Genomic DNA, 17125 nt, shown 5'->3' with positions numbered 1-17125 from the left:
GAAGATGATTAAGTGAAGCCAATTTACCAGCAAGAACTCCTTGCAAAGTCCCGTTGTTAAGATAAAGACATGTCCTGAATGGGTTCAAATTTCCCAAAGAACACATTGACTGGTCCAAAGAGAAATGGCTCAACATTTTGTGGACTGGTGAAAGCTAAATTGTTCTTTTTGGGTCAAGTGGCCATAGACAGTATGTCAGATGACCCTCGAGCACTGAATTCAAGCCCAAGTTCACTGTGAAGACAGTAAAGCATGGTGGTACAAAACTATGATATGAGGATGTTTTTCATACCATGGTGTTACGCCTATTTATCACATACGAGGGATCATGGATCAGTTTAAATATATCAGAATACTTGAGGAGATCATGTTGCCCTATGTCGAAGAAGAAATGCCCTTAAAATGGGTGTTTTAACATGACAATGACCCAAAACATCTTGGTTACAGACAAACAAGACTAAGGTAATAGAGTGACCAGCCCAATCCCCTGACTTCAATCCCAGAGAGAACTTGTGGGCTGACGTCTGAAACGTGTTTTTTTTTAGGCAAAACCCAAAATTGCAGAAGAACTGTGGAATGTAGTCTAATCATCCTGGACTGGAATACCTGTTCAGAGGTGCCAGAAGTTGGTCGACTCCATGCAACACAGATCTCGGAAACAATTGTTATGCCACTAAATATTAGTTCAGTAATTTAAAGTAAAGTGAAACCTCAAACATTTTCAGTTTATAGATACATTTTTTGAGTTTTTAAAGAAAAATGCTGGCACTGCTATTTTTTTGAACAGCCTAATATTCATTTTTCTTAACTTTCTGTAAAGGATGAACACAAACTGGCTAAATGTTGTTAATGTTTTGATTTAGAATTAAAAGTGTAGTATTTTCAGTGCATTTGCATTTATGGAAATAAAAGTTATTATAATGATTTTGTGCTTTATTCACTTTTTTAAAATCACTGCTATTTTTTGAACACTACTGTAAATAGCCATTAAGGTACTAAACACACAGAGAAATAGAAGAACTTGACTGTTGCAGTCACTTAGTTTACATCTAAAGCTTTACTAGCTTTACTAGCTTTGAGAGAGAGAGAGAGAGAGAGAGAGAGAGAGAGAGAGAGAGAGAGAGAGAGAGAGAGAGAGAGAGAGAGAGAGAGAGAGAGAGAGAGAGAGAGAGAGAGAGACTGCAAAAGCAACAAGGTACTTTTTATTAAGTTTTACACATCCAGAACTGGAGCAGTCAGGCTGTTTCGTGATTTCCAAAAAGAATATCCAACAATAACAAAGTTATTTAACAATAACAAAAGGTAATTAGACCCCAAACTAAATAGCAATTGCACATTGTGTAAAGTCAATTTAAAAACCTGCACATTTCATTCACATCTGTTTTCGAGAAAGTTGCTTAAATAGTGAAATAATGCTGATGTTTTTACTCTGTCTGCTTCTCATTTTCATTGCCTGATTGTATCATCTACTCTTAAAAGTAACGGCTTATCACAACTGTACAATTTATAAAAAAATTTACATTGAGCAGAGTTCAAGCTATAAGTCCGGCCCTCCACAACAGTCCCAGTTCCTTATGTGGCCCCTTGGAAAATTTAATTGCCCACCTCTGATTTAGACGCACAGTAAGCTCAACCAAATGGTTGAGCAGACCATTAATTAAGGACATGAACTATTTATATAATAACCCTCAGTTCATTTTTATTCTGTCAGTTGTTAGTTGCTTTGGATTAAAGTGTTTGCCAAAAAACCTACAAAAAAAATTAAATATGATAGTAATATGTTCCCTTAAAAAACAACTCAAGTATTCTTAAAACTAAAGTGTGTAAACAAAATCAGCGTGCTATTAAACACTGCATGAGTGTTCAGGTGAACGCACCAATCTTGCACTATTTAAAACTATCTGTGTATTAAATAATACTAAGAGTATTATTATTATTTTTCTATTTTATTCATGCATTTTATGCATCCATTTTCCTCCCAATTTAGCGTAGTCAATTTGTCTTCCACTGCTGGGGGATTCCTGATTGCAGTCGAGGTGGGTATATTGCTGCTCACGCCTCAGCTGACCTGCGCACAGCCCGTAACGGAACCCTATTCCACCCATGCGTTCTGCACAGGCACCTCTATCCGCCAAACAGGGTCCTTACCCAGCGTTTGAAGACCTCGAGTTCAGAATCTCTGCACTAGTGTGCTAGCGGAATATCCCACTGTGCCACCTGGCCGCCCATACTAAGAGTATTATTAAAAAGAGTAAAATGTATATTTTTTTTAAATTAATAAAAGCCTAATTCATACAAATAAAATACATGATCAATAATAAAAGTAAACTTTACATTTAGTGATTAGAAAACATGCCCTTGAAGGAAAACAGTCATATTGTCTGTTCCTTTATATAAAAGGCTGTGCAATCTAATTTACTTTAAAGCTGACAGAAGGCAGCCTTTCCTTCTATTAAAAAAAACTAAAATGTTACAGTCCCTTTTTTATAATACAACACAGGAAAGCAGCGTTCATAAAACTAAACCCTGTAAACAAAACATGTGATCTTGAACTCTGTACAAGTGACAATGTGAAGGCACAGATATTTTAACAGAAACTTATTGCACCATTTTGAACCAACTGTGCAAATTTAAATAAACTAAGGGCTACAAAAGTTTTTATGCTTAATAATGTATGTAGAAAATATATATTTTTGTATTGAAAGTCAAAGAAACTACTTTTAAGTCGTATTTGGCGATTAAATCTAAATCTAAAACGCTATCCTGTACAAATTCCACTAATAATATAAAACTATTATGAATAAAAGAAAAAAAAAAAATCACATGCTACAGCAAGTCCATAATGCTCGAGCCTGGGGAATGTGAGAATGTGTAGAGCATCCTGAATGCTTTGTCGCTTTTGCGTGTCCCCAAGGAGGCTGAAAACTCAGTCTTGCAGAAGAGCTGTGGTCTCATCACGGTCTCTGTTCAGGATATTTTGTGTAGACTTCCTGTACATCATAAACTGCACAGATATCTGAGCAAGAGCAGTCAAGGCAAATATTGATGAAATCTTTCATGCTCTCTCACTTTCCCTCTCTCTCTCTCTCTCTCACACACACGCACGCACGCACGCACGCACGCACACACACTAAGATCAACTAATAAATGAAACATCTAAAAGAAGACTGACATACATCAGTAATCAAGTGCCATATTTATATTTGCAACATTGTTCTGGTAGCACAACAAAAAAAATCATCACTTTTGGAACTGTTAACAAGCTCATGCTCTATCCTGTTTAATCACCAGATTTGGTCAGTTATTTATTTATTAGGATGTAATGTCAGTCATGTTTTACACACTTTGGTTACATTCATGACAGAACAGGTAGTTAATTGTTACACAAGATTCATCAGTTCACAAGTTTAATATCAAACACAGTCATGGACAATTTTGTATCGCCAATTCACCTCACTTGCACGTCTTTGGACTGTGGGAGAAAACCAGAGTTCCCGGGGGAAACCCACGCAGACACGGGGAGAACATGCAAACTCCACACAGAAAGGACCCGGACAGGTCCACCTGAGGATCAAACCCTGGACCTTCTTGCTGTGAGACAACAGAGCTACCCACTGAGCCACCATGCCGGCTGTTAAGGCATTTAAACTACATTATTGTTTATTGAGACTGAGAGATGTGAGCTAGTGTGGCATAATAGTAAGAGCCATGCTAGTGCCCGAGTTCCCAGGGGTCCAGTCCCTGACTGCGCTCACAAACACAGAAAGTACGTCATTAAGTGAATCCAGCCATTGGTGGGACACTTATCATATCCCTTTCCAACCAATGACGTGCTGGTTCTGATTCCTGCAAACTAGCAAAGTGCTTAAGAACAAACCAACATTTAAACTGGTTTGAGAGCCCAGCGATTATGTATGTGGATGAGAAAGGGCATCCAGTGTAAGACTATGCGGACAAAAGATCCATGTGACAACTCCTAACAGGAACATCCAAAAGGAATCACATGATTAGTGATTTCGAGATTAAATGCAATTTGATGGGTACATCAGATCACACACAACATCTATACAATTAGTCCTCTACATACAAACCTTCAGCTTGCAAACTTTTGAAGATGCGAATGTCGCATGTCGATTTGTTTAAGTGCAAAATTCAAAACTGGGCTGAAATTTGCAAACGTGGCAACAATGTCTATGGTTAGTTGGTGTCTCTGCCACTTGATGGTGTACGGGATCCCAAAGCCAGTCACTCAAAGCCAGTCCATCTATGGCAGCTGTTCCACTTTCAAGTTTAGATTAACAATTATTTTCTTTATCTGACATCTGGCCAATTCACAATGGTGAAAAATGTGTCTACATAAATATGAGATGGAAGTGTCCATATTCTAAATAGCTTGATAACAGTAAACACTGGGTTCAGCTGACTGAAAACGATGGAACTAGTTCTCCTATTCCATCAGTATTTTCCTTCTTTTTTATTAATACTGTGCTTTTCTGTGTTTGTAGATTTTTTCCCCTCTGTTAAAAGTGCCTTTAATAACCCTTAAACTTTGTATTATTGTGAACACTTGGACTCTTGCTCATATAATGTATGCGCCAGCATTGCAATGCATACAGACAATACAACCAAGGATCAAGATCTTTAGTTCATGTTTACATTAAACATCTAGGTAATGACAGAGGGAAAAGAAGAATTGCCAGACTAGTTTAGGCCAATTAAAAGGCTCTGTAAAATTAGTCACCATTCCTAAGAACCAGAACCAAAAGGCTCTGCAGAATGAACAGTTAAACCTTGAGGCAGATGGGATAATGTGAAGCAGACTGCAGCAACTGATCTGGAATGAACTAAAATGTCGATTGCAAGCCAGGCCTTTTATCTAACATTTATGACTTCACAAATGCTCTGCTGGCACACATTTTCACACATACACACTGAAATCTGGTTGAAAGCCTTTACGGATGATTATAGTCTGTTATAGCTGCAAAGGCAGGATGCAAAGTTTTATATGTTAAGTAAGCACGCCATGATGTTTATAGACATCCCTTTACAAAACCAAAAGAAACAAACCACTATTTGGTTATTACAATGCTCCTTCCAAGCTGAATTTATATATATATATATATATATATATATATATATATATATATATATATATATATATATATATATATATATATACACAGTGGTACCTCAAAACAACGTCAATTGGTTCTGGGAGTGGCGTCAAGTTTAAAAGTTTTTTGTTTTTTTTTACATAAGGATGTATGTGAAACCAGTTAATGCGTTCCATATAACTACATATATTTTAGGAAAATGTAAAAATAATGGGGATGTTTTTAACACAATGTAAACAAAGCTTAACGTGACTTATCGTACTGAAACAACGAGCAAGGGATTTTATTAGTGGAGAGAACTTATGAGCAGTAATAATTAAGAGAGGTTTAGTGTTCCTGTGTCGTTCTTTTAATACATTAAGTAAGTCTTATTAAGCTTTTTTTAATGCTAAGCGTTTTAGACTCGGAAAAGCTGATTCTCATGATTTCTCAGCACCTCGAGCTATAACACAAGTTTAAAAGTGAAACAGGAGGAAAAATCAGCTGAACACAGATACATGTGGAGCTTTTAGAGTGAATTTGATGGTTATTCCACACAAATGCAGATTCGTCTCATATTTTTGAAATGTCGTGTTTAAGGGTACAAATTTCTCGATGAAGGGCGTTGAGTTTCAAAGATTTTGAATTAAGGGGACGTCAAGTTATAAGGTACCACTGTATAACCATATGACATGCCTCTATCCAATAAAATTAAAGATAGTGAGTTTGATTCTTCTCTTGGGTAGTGGAGCAATTACTTCAGGGACCAAAGATGTATAGAGGTAACAAACCAATTTCCCAAGGACACCCCAAAACTAGGGTAAAAAATATTCATGTCATGTCTCTTATTTTGCTCAAAAGGATACAACAAGGTCAAGCGAGAGTGTTCCCAGGCTGCCGATGAGCCACGGCAGGTGATGTATAATGTAGCTGCCCTCGCCCTGCCCTCGCTCTGGGTTCTTCAGCAGCACACTCAGCCCGTATGTGACATTACCCAGAATTACCAGTGCAAACAGAAAAAAGGACACACCCTCCGTTGACTTTCTTCGAAACTTTAAAGACAGGAAGAGGAGAGATAAGGTGTGAGATGCCATTTGTGCCACTCATAACATAGTGCACCAGTCCAGCATGGCCCCAACAGTAACACACATACATACAACTAAAGTATTTACACTCAATCTGATAGTTCACACTGATAGTGAACTTACTAAAGCAGCAAATGGTGACAGTGACTGTAAACTTAATATTATATAGTGTTTTCTTTGCAGGTATGCAGTAATGCCATATTTATACACAGTCGAGTCACATTATTATGACCACTTTCTACTTTTGATGGCGGCAGCTCATAGCTCATGAAGGAAGTCATGTTTCGTGAGCTTGCTTGGTGGGTATATAAGGTGTGCAATAGGCTGTCTGCACACATATCCCTGATTGCTGTCATGGGTAAAATTGTCTTCCCTGGGGCAGATGGGATCTTCCAACAAGACAATGCGACATGTCACACAACTAGAAATGTCCAACACTGGTTGGAAGAGACTGACCCGGACTTCCAAGAACTACCATGGCCCCCTAATTTCCCAGACTTAAACCCAATTGAGCATCTGTGGGACCACCTCTATCGTCGTGTTCGCTCTATGAAACCTCCCACACACCCTCCAGCAGCTGTGGGATGCACTGCAGTCAGCACGGCTCCAGATACCTGTGACAACCTACCAGAACCTTACTGAGTTACTCCCAGCCCGTCTAGCTGCTGTCCTTGCTGCACACGGCGGTTACTCTGGAAATTAGCTGGTGGTCATAATAATGTAACTCGACTGTGTAGTAAGAATCATTTAAAAGAATAATTTGTGCTTCTCCCAGTTGCATTACTATAGCACAAAAGATAGATGTGTATTCAAACATCTGTAAACAATTTGTTTCTAGTTTAATCAGTTTCTAGATGATTCGAAGTCTGACTTACATTGGTGTAGATCTGTGGTAGTCTGGAGCAGAGGTAGAGCACAGAGGAAGCTGAGCCAATTACAAAGCCAATGATCTCCTTAGTGCTGAAAGCCTGAAAAGCACAAAAGATCAATACAGTAAATGTTAAAGACCAGGCAGGACTGAAGATCATAGCCTTACTTCTGGCTGCCTTTAGTTCACTTAATTTATATGTCTTTGGACATTGGGAGGAAACCAGAGCTCCCGGAGGAAACCCACACAGACACAGGGACCAACCTAATTAAAATTAAAAACTGACAATGAATCGATCACACATCAGTATTGGCCTCAAAACAGCTCAAAAAGGCATGGTGGCTCATTCGGTAGCACTGTTGCCTCACAGCAAGAAGGTCCTGGGTTCAATTCACAGACGTTCTGTATGGGTTTCCTCCGGGAGCTCCCGTTTCCTCCCACAGTCCAAAGACATGCAAGTGAGGTGAATTGGAGATACAAAATTGTCCATGACTGTGTTTGACATTAAACTTGAACTGATTAATCCTGTGTATCGAGTCTAACTAACTAACCTGTCCTGTCCTGAATGTAATCGAAATTTCATGTAAAACATGACGTTAAAATCCTAATAAATAAATAAATAGGTTCATAAACAAACCATATTGTTCACTCATACTTTCACTCGTTTACCAATTGTTTATTTATTTTAAATCAATGTAATTAATTTTAGGGCTTTATTACAAGGCTTCACCCCAATCCCCAGACATAGCCAATCATGTCTGTGTAGATGCCTAGCCAGTCAATAGCATAACTGTGCTAGACCGCTGCACCAACCTAGTGCAACATTTACCATATTCAGTAACTAACTAATTTTGTAATATTTTTACTTGTGTGACATAAGCAACATAGTATTAGATTTTGCGTCACTTTGAAGATTAAATTAATGAAATTAAAAATCTAATCTGATAATTTCTGTAACGCATACAACTACATAATAGTCCAAATATATATATATATTTTTAATTCAGCTTTAAAGTATAAGTTGTAACAGGGACTACAACAGTTCCAGTGCTAAAATGCTTCATTCTTGTCCTTTTATTTTCTGTATGATACCAAATTAGGGACCAAAACCTGAAACTGAGTCAGTGCTGACATTACAGTAACTGACCCGACTCTCTGCACGCTACATTTGCTAAGCCCAGTTGAACACCAAAGGCATGATGGGATAAGCTTGAAGGAGCATGTGTTCTAGGTTCAAGAGCACAATCTGTGTTGTGTCAACATCACACTCATTTACTGCATGAAACGCCTCAGTTATTCAGAAAATTACCTCAGTTACAGTTTTCCCATACATTTAAAGCCATTTCCAAAGACAGTGGCTTAACATTTACATTTTCAGCATTTAGCAGATGCTTTTATCCAAAGCGACTGTGACAGTATATAGTCTAAGCAGTTGAATCTTAAGGGCCTTGCTCAAGGGCCCAACAGTGACAACCTGGCAGTGGTGGGGCTTGAACCAGTGACCTTTCGATTACTAGTCCAGTAGCTTATCCACTAGGCTACAGCTGCCCTGCCCTGTTTAATTTCTTAAAACTCTAAACACAATACTTTAATAAAACTTCAAACATCTCTTACAAAATGAAACAGCACTCAAACATGTGTTCTCTCCTCTCCAAACTGATTCCTTCCACCAAAACAATACACCCAGCTATCATGTGCTTATCTCTTACAGAGCATCAAATCAACACTGATGTGATAAAATCATAACACTAGAATCAAAAGTGTTCATGTAAATGCAAGCTTCCTGCTTCTCACTTTGGTAAAGTATAGGGTATTTTGTCCCACTACTACATGTATATGCAACACAATATTACCTATTTATGTAGTATGTACCAAAACTCAAAAAATAGTAAATGTCACCTATGTAAGTATGTTGAGAAACAGGACGTATGTTACTACAAGACGTGTTCAGCTGAACTGGAAAAATTGAACAATGCAATGAAATACAGTGGTACCTTGAAACTCGACGTCAATTGGTTCTGGGAGTGGCATTGAGTTTAAAAGGTGTTGAGTTTCAAGGTATTTTTTCCAATAAGGATGTATGGGAAACCTGGTAATGCGTTTCATTGTCCCATAAAACTGCATAGATTTTAGGCTAATGTAGAATAATGGAGTTGGTTTTGACACTTATACACTGAAAATAACACAAATATCATATAAAAACACTGAAATATAATTGGAAAACAGTTAAAAATCAATCAAAAAATACATCACATTAAGAGTGAGGAATTTCAATAGTGGAGAGAACTTATGAGCAGTAATAATTAAGAGAGGTTTAGTGTTCCTACGTCATTCTTTTAGTACATTAATCCACGTTGCAACAGCTGACTCTCACAATTTCTCAGCACCCCGAGCTATAACACAAGTTTAAAAGTGAAACAGCTAAATACAGCTAAACATAGATGTATGTGAACGCTTGAACACTTGTGAAGTGAATTTGACTGTTATTCCACTCAGATGTATTTCTGTCTCATACGCACACTTTGATGACGTTTTACTGCATCGCTCAAGTCAAGCGCTAAACAAATTTTAAAGGTGTCGAATATAAGGGAAATTTACAGGTACAAATGTCTCCACGGAGTGCGTCAAATTTCAAAGATTTCAAGTTTAGGGGACATCGAGTTACAAGCTACCACTGTAGATCACTCTGCGTCCCTGCTGATCCATTCGGATCCTGGTCAGGCCAGAGGACCTCATTCACAACGGCTGTGATGTTCTCCTTGGCCAAACAGCAGGGAAAAACAGCCCTGGCATGGTGGATCCATCCACGCTTGTGGGTCTGCATACAGTTTCCACCACCGTGAGGAAAATAATTCCTCTATAGGATTTGGAAATGGAGAATATGGTGGAAGGTACAGCACTACAAAATGTAGATTGTTGGCGAGCCAGACATGGACAAGATCGACATGTATATATTGTCTTGAATCAACACCAGCCGTGTCCCAAATTCTAAATATTTTTTATTTACAAAATACTAGATTTCGGAAATGGGGTTTGTACTTTGCTGTGTAGAAAAACACCATCCATAGAAAGAAAGAGTTGTTCTGATTACCTGAATTGAACCCAGCTGATCCACAGCGAGCAGAGTCCGACCTCTAAAGCCTGAGGCAGTGTCCGTTTGTACAGGGGAGATGGGGAACTGCGTCTGAGATGAAAACATCCCGAGCACATACAACACTCCCACTGCATTCAGCACCGTTCTACCTTCACAGACAGAGCAGAAAAAACCAGAACTTTAATTTATCAGCACATAGGGAGATCTAGATTTAAGAGCCTTTTGTAAAATAGATAGAGCAATTATTGTACCAGAGATTTTTTATACTGTGTAGGAAGGCTGATGACTTTATGTATCACCATTAAAATAAATAGTAGTACCCATTTCACAATGCAGACATGCACAACTACACAAAATGCTTTCACTTCTATCACTTCTAGTGATCGATTCTGTGACATCCTAGCTGTTTTTGTGCTGTGTCTTTACATTGTTTTAATATATTTGTCGACTTCATGGTGTTGCCCTGGCATGGCCCTGTTTCTGACACCCAGATGTAAGCACATTTTTGCATCAATGCAATGTTGCACAGGCATTCTCCCTGCTGTCTTATAAGAGTTTAAATATTCTCATTTTATACAGCAATTTTAGGTAAGTGTTTCTGTAATGTCTGTTATGTGTTCCTAATATTTTATTCTTTTTATAAGCCCATACTATAAGCTTTTCCCTCCTCTTATTGGTTGTATTTATTCCTTGGGCTTGCCTATGAAATGAGCAGCTGCACACAAAGCTATCAAGAAAAATATGAAACTAAAATCATATGACACTGTCGTGGGTAGCACTGTCGCCTCACAGCAAGAAGGTCCTGGGTTTAATCCCAGGTGGGTCCTTTTTGTGTGGAGTTTGCGTATGTGCATGTGTCTTTGAGGGCTTCCTCCGGGAGCTCCAGTTTTCTCCCAGTCCATGCAAGTGAGGTGAATTGGAAATACAAAATTGTCCATGACTGTGTTTGACATTAAAAGACTGATGAATCTTGTGTAACCAGTAACTACCTGTCCTGTCATGAATGTAACCAAAGTGTGTAAAACGTGACAGTAAAAACCTAATAAATAATAGTATACAATGACATTCATAATAATAAGCTGGTAATCAGATTAATCATAGTTTAACAGATAGTTCATATACTGTATTAAGGCAAAATCCTTTACAACTTGATACTAACTGCACTGCCTTAAAACGTACTTGGCAACATTTCTTTGGCAACAAGGATTATTTATTATTTATTTATTTATTAGGATTTTAACATCATGTTTTACACTCTTTGGTTACATTTCATTACACTTGATTAATCATCAAGTTTTTTTTTATGTCAAACACAGTCATGGACAATTTTGTATCTCAAATTCACCTCACTTGCATGTTTTTGGACTGTGGAAGGAAACCGGAGCTCCCGAAGGAAACCCACACAGACACGGTGAGAACATGCAAACTCCACACAGAAAGGACCCGGACCGCTCCCCCTGGGGATCGAACCTTCTTACTGTGAGGCGAGAGTGCTACCCACTGAGCCACTGTGCCGCCCAGCGACAAGGATTAAAAAACAGGAAAAATTTCAAGGACTAAACAAATAGTGAATTAAACAAACCCCAGTGGACAAGCAGTATTAATGTATGCAGTTATTACAAAGAATTAGTTCACCAAGGTTTTAAAAATAACATCGTTTAATTACTGCTTTTCGATAATGATTAGAGACTGGCAGTTTCCCCAAACCCAGGAAAAAATCATGTTCAGATGATTTCTTCTGAAACTTGAACTACCAACTGTACCAGGTGTGTAAACAATGATGTGCTAAGCTCATATTGCATAATGCTGTAATGACACTGCTTATGGTGTACTGATTATACGCTTTATTTAGTATGGTATTGTGTGGTCTGAGGAACACCATGGTGATTTAAGAGAACATATTGTCTAACTACTGTTTCTGTCCGCTGATAACACTGATAAATCCACACTGATAAATTTAAAGCAGTAAATTACATTTTCTTCTACCACAAGCAAACAGTTGCTGTCTCACTAAAAATGAAGGACTTCAGGCTTTGTTATAGTCTGTTTTTGGCTTTGTTAAAGTTGCCTTTGTTATAGTTGTTTTATCAACTGCTTTATCCTGGTCAGGATTGCAGTGGATCCAGCTCCACAGAGAAACACTGGGTGCGAGACAAGAATACCATGGCCAGGACACCAATTAATCAATTGCATTCGGTCATACCCGCCCCCTTAAACAATCATGTCTGTGTAGATGCCGGCCATCTGATTGCACCACTGAGATTTGAAGCACTAGCCTTTGTTATGTCTTTAATATTTTATCAGTTCCTGTCATGTGTGTGTTACTGCATTGCACCCAGTGATTCTGGGAAAACTGGACCCACTACAGTCCTAAGCAGGATAAAGATAAGGATAACTTTCTGATTAGTCAACTGACTTTTAATCACATAGCAAAAATTAATCTGCAATACTTACTGTTTTCCATTCTGTTTCTCATTTTATAGTAAAAATACAGGCTCAGCATTAAAAAGTCAGCCAGAACGTAGTACGCTGCAGTGTACTTCTGTAAGAGGAAACAAGAAAATAATCAGAAAGATAACAACTTCAAATAGTGAATGTGCTGACCTGTCAATGTCTCTAAAAGACCCAAAACAATATTGACAAAAACATGTCTGTACCCCACCTGCAAAGGTAGCTGATCAGCCAATTGAGAGCCGATGAGATTACACAAGTCTCCTGCCAGCCACAATAACAGGAACCATACAGATAAAGCGCTGTCCATATTCCCCGTCTTACATGATCTGTAGTACTGCCTAAAAGTGACACACAGCAAAACATCATCAAGATGATGCTACAACCAAAAAGTCCCACAATTTCCCGTTTCCCTTATTAATGAAACCAGCATGATCAGCATGTTCATATGTTTACCATTATAAGAAGAATTTTCTTTAAATTTAGAAACTGAAACATGCAACATTCAGTGTGCTCAGTTATGATTAACTCATTTAGTCCTATTGCTAGAAATATTATCCACAATAAGATTTATTTAAGGAATTACAGTGGTACCTTGTAACTCAACGTCCCCTAAACTCAAAGTCTTTAAAACTCAAGCCCCTTTTTAAAAAAATTTATTTATTTAATTTTAAATGAACAATGAACAGTTGCTTTGTTCAGCGCTTGGCTTGAGCGGTATGGTAATATGCCATCAAAGTGTGCATATGAGACGAAACTGCATTTGTGTGGAATAACCATCAGATTCACTCTGAAAGCATTTACATGTATCTGTGTTTAGGTGGATTTTCCTCACTGTTTCACTTTTAAACTTGTGTTACAGCTCAGGGTTCTGAGAAATTGTAAGAATCAGCTTTTTATTTTAGTGATTTTATATGTTATTTTTAGTGTATAAGTGTCAAAAACAACTCCATTACATAAGCCTAAAATACATTTACATTACATTTACATTTTCTGCATTTAGCAGACGCTTTTATCCAAAGCGACTAACAGTACTGTGACAGTATACTGTCAAAGCAATTGAGGCTTAAGAGCCTTCGTCAAGTGGCAACCTGGCAGTAGTGGGGCTTGAACCAGAAACCTTTGGATTACAAGTCCAGTACCTTAACCACTAGGCTACAACTGCCCTATATAAAATATATGCAAGTCTACAGGACCATGGAAAGCATTAACAGGTTTCCCATACATTCTTATGGGAAAAAATAAGAAGCCCAGAACAGAGCCCAAAGCTAATATATACATATATATGTAAAAAGTATGTATAAATATACTGTATATAAACGAGGGTTCTTCAAAAAGTTTTGCCACTTTTTTTAACTCTATTTATTAAGAATTTCAAAAACAAATGACATCACTTTTCATGACAGCATTTTTCCCAGCATCGTACCAACTTTTTAATGCCATCAGCAAAAAATGGTTTTGGTTGAGCCACTGATGCATCGCTGCTTTCACATCATCCTCACATGAAAATCTTCTTCCCCTTAAAGCTTCTTTGAGAGGTCCAAAAAAGTGGAAATCAGATGGTGCTAAATCAGGACTATAAGATCTCTCTCAGTCTCTCAGACACGACCAATTACTACAATTACTACTCCTCCCACTCTCACCATTTCCAACAAAGATATTAAAGTGCGGAAACTTTTTGAAGATCCCTCGTCTAAAGGGTATCACTGTCACAAATAAAAAGCCAAATTAAAATGACAAATCTTAACTTATGGAGATTAGAGCAACTTTTAAGTTGAACAAATGTGTTTTTGGCAAATAGGAACAGAAACTTCAAAAAAAAATTAAACATATAAAACGTACTACATTGTTCCAATAAATCTAACACATTTTTTGCATCTACAATACATCATTTTGGTAGTAAGAATCCTGAATGCTTGTATTCTCGTAATACCCAACAAATTGAATACACAATTGAATTAAGTCTTAGTATAGAAAAAGACAGAGTTTACAGAGTACTTACGGAAAAGAAGACACAATGAAGCAGCCTATGGAGAGTAAACCCAGGATAACACTGCTCATGTCCCGGGCATCCTGTGCACACTCTTGGAACACAGTCCAAACCCATTTTGAGCCGTTTGGGCAAATAGAGCTGAAGTTTCCATCCCCGCCGTACAAAACAGACCCACGGGAGAGCACCCCATCTGACATGCCTAAAAATTCAAGCAAATAAATAAGGCTCAGTACTTCATTAATTATCCTGTATAGTAAACCCTTTCTGTTCATATTTGTATTAGGGTATTCTTTCAAATAACAAAGGTACACTATAGTGCAGGGTTTTTCACCTAAGGGTTTTTCAAGCCAAAAGTATGGATTGCAGAGAAAAATAATAACAATTAAATAAACTTGTACGCAAACGCCCCCTTGTGGAAGCTTTATGTTTCATCTTGTAAACCACAGTGGGACCAGATTGTACACAGTACAGCAGAGACAGTAAGATGCAGTGTTTGTGTTGCCTGGGTCGCATAAAAAGTCATGGACAAAATGTGGGTCACTTGAAATGAGTTTGAAAAACCCTGCAATAGTGGGATTAGATATGTGACGTCAGGCCCTGGCTGGCTGATGCGTTTCATTGATTAATTTATCAGACTGAACAATGCGTCAGCAGCCAAGTGTACACATCACACTGCTTTGAATTAAATAGATGTAATCGTACAAGATCAGTATTATAAATCAAATCATTTCCGTTGACATTAAAGCAGTAACAGTATAATACAACGTGGTGTATTGAACACCCCGACTTTACCTAGACTTGTTAGATTTAGATCAAGTCTTATAATCAATCGTCATCGTAAATCATTAATATAGTAACACAGATTATTTAAAACTAATTAGAGAATGTGTTCTACCTGTAAGCTGGAAATCTGGAGGTCAGTGGAGGCAGAAGAGAAAGCAGCCTGTGTTCTGTAGCAAGAGAAACAAAACAAGTGATCAAAGCAAGAACGCGGAGACAGGCTTCCTCATTTCCTCGATTCTGATTGGATAGTCCCTGCCAACGTCATGCATACCCGCCATAACAACGCCTACGGCTCGATCCAAAATTACTTCTGCTTAACAAAGAGTAGGCTAGGTAGGGAGCTTATTTAATGCATAAACCGAGGGCTGCTATAGGAAAGAGGGGTATATTTAGAACTCAGCCCAACTGATTGACTTTTCCATACCGGTAAAAAGTGATAAACAGTTTACATTTACATTATTTAGCAGACGCTTTTATCCAAAGCGACTTACACAATGAGCGGAACACAATGAGCAATTAAGGGCCTTGCTCAGGGACCCAACAGTGGCAACTGAAAACCTTCTGTTTACTAGTCCAGTACCTTAACCACTGAGCTATCACTGTCCCAGAAGGTTTAGTTTACAGGTAGTTTACAGAAGGTTTAAGTATTTGAACTTGTTTTGAGAAATGTTTCCATGCTGACAAGCGGACTAGATAAGATATTAGTAGTTTAAGCAGTGCTTTTCAATTCAGTTAAAAACAACCACAAAAACAAACAGGACAACACGGAACACAAGTTCGTCAATATCTACTGCACTGCATTGTTTATAAAGACAGCTCCAATATGGTTCACTTGGCAATGGAACACTATTCAGTAAAACAGCGCTGTCTGATTCAAAGAATCATAGAGTCAATTTAGAGTCTAGAATTGAGAATGTAGAAGGTGTTCAGAATCAATCGTCGATTCCACGCAACTGATTCTTGAACTCCACTGGAGTCAAATGTATAGATAATGTAATATTGTTTATAAACTTCAAATCATTCGTACTACTTCTTATAAATCGTAGAATATTAATTACATTCAGGTGTTACATGCTTAGTTGTTTCTCAGGCTCTTGTCTATTTATTAGTACTTCTGCTAAACGTTGTAAATGTAAATCTGCTGATAACCAGCTCTAGGTGTTTTCATTATCTCCGAGTGAAGGGTCATTTGCAATGATCTTTCTCCAAGATCTAACCTTCTAGATGTGTCAATGACGTTATGTGCATTTTGTGCTCAAATTCATTTTAAATACTCCAGAATCTATAAAATTCAAGGTGGTATGGGGTCCGTGTACCTTTGGTAATTCGTTTTTCACTTTAAATCCCAAAGTTGAAAAACAAGAAAACGGGTCGTTTTTTGTTTTTCGTTTCAAAAACCAATACTGAAAAACGGGAAAACGGGGCGTTATTCGTGTTTCGTTTTAAGATCAAAAATCAAATAACAAATAAGCAGAAATTGAAAAACGGGTTGTATTTTAATTTTCCAAAATCAACATTTTTTATCAGTTCAACCAGAAATATAAGAGCGAGCGCGTGCACGTGCTGAGGTACACGCTTCATATAAAGTGTAAATCAGGTACAAGTGTTGAGAAGACGGAGCTAAAAGTCATAATAACGTTACACCGCGTCCCCTGTTCTGACTTTTGTGTCTGCTGTACTTTTTCCTGCCTTTGTAATTCACACAAGAACTATTTATCCTAAAAAAAAAAATAGGGGGCTATTCTAAGAAAAAGAATG

At 37.8% G+C, this 17125-nt stretch overlaps 1 protein-coding gene across 1 annotated transcript; it reads right to left on the bottom strand.

Annotated features, from left to right (window-relative positions):
* Positions 1–1189: 1189 nt before the first annotated feature.
* Positions 1190–15552, bottom strand: slc66a1 (solute carrier family 66 member 1). The gene is made up of 8 exons (XM_062999136.1): positions 15480–15552; positions 14594–14783; positions 12803–12932; positions 12595–12682; positions 10138–10289; positions 7054–7146; positions 5960–6145; positions 1190–3016 (listed from the first exon to the last, which is right to left on the bottom strand). Exons 2-8 carry the CDS (start codon positions 14779–14781, stop codon positions 2927–2929), a joined length of 927 nt encoding a protein of 308 aa, XP_062855206.1. The 5' UTR covers positions 14782–14783; positions 15480–15552; the 3' UTR covers positions 1190–2926.
* Positions 15553–17125: the final 1573 nt, after the last annotated feature.

The sequence above is a fragment of the Trichomycterus rosablanca genome, chromosome 7, assembly GCF_030014385.1.
Source record: "Trichomycterus rosablanca isolate fTriRos1 chromosome 7, fTriRos1.hap1, whole genome shotgun sequence".
NCBI classification, from domain to species: domain Eukaryota; kingdom Metazoa; phylum Chordata; class Actinopteri; order Siluriformes; family Trichomycteridae; genus Trichomycterus; species Trichomycterus rosablanca.
This window is presented reverse-complemented; position numbering and strand designations above follow the sequence as displayed.

Coding starts and splice junctions, on each gene's coding strand:
- slc66a1 (XM_062999136.1), bottom strand. CDS start 14,781: ATGTCAGATGGGGTGCTCTCCCGTGGGTCTGTTTTGTACGGCGGGGAT. Junction 12,933..14,593: donor TTCATTGTGTCTTCTTTTCC/GTAAGTACTCTG, acceptor TGTCACTTTTAG/GCAGTACTACAGATCATGTA. Junction 10,290..12,594: donor GAGAAACAGAATGGAAAACA/GTAAGTATTGCA, acceptor CTGTCTGTGAAG/GTAGAACGGTGCTGAATGCA.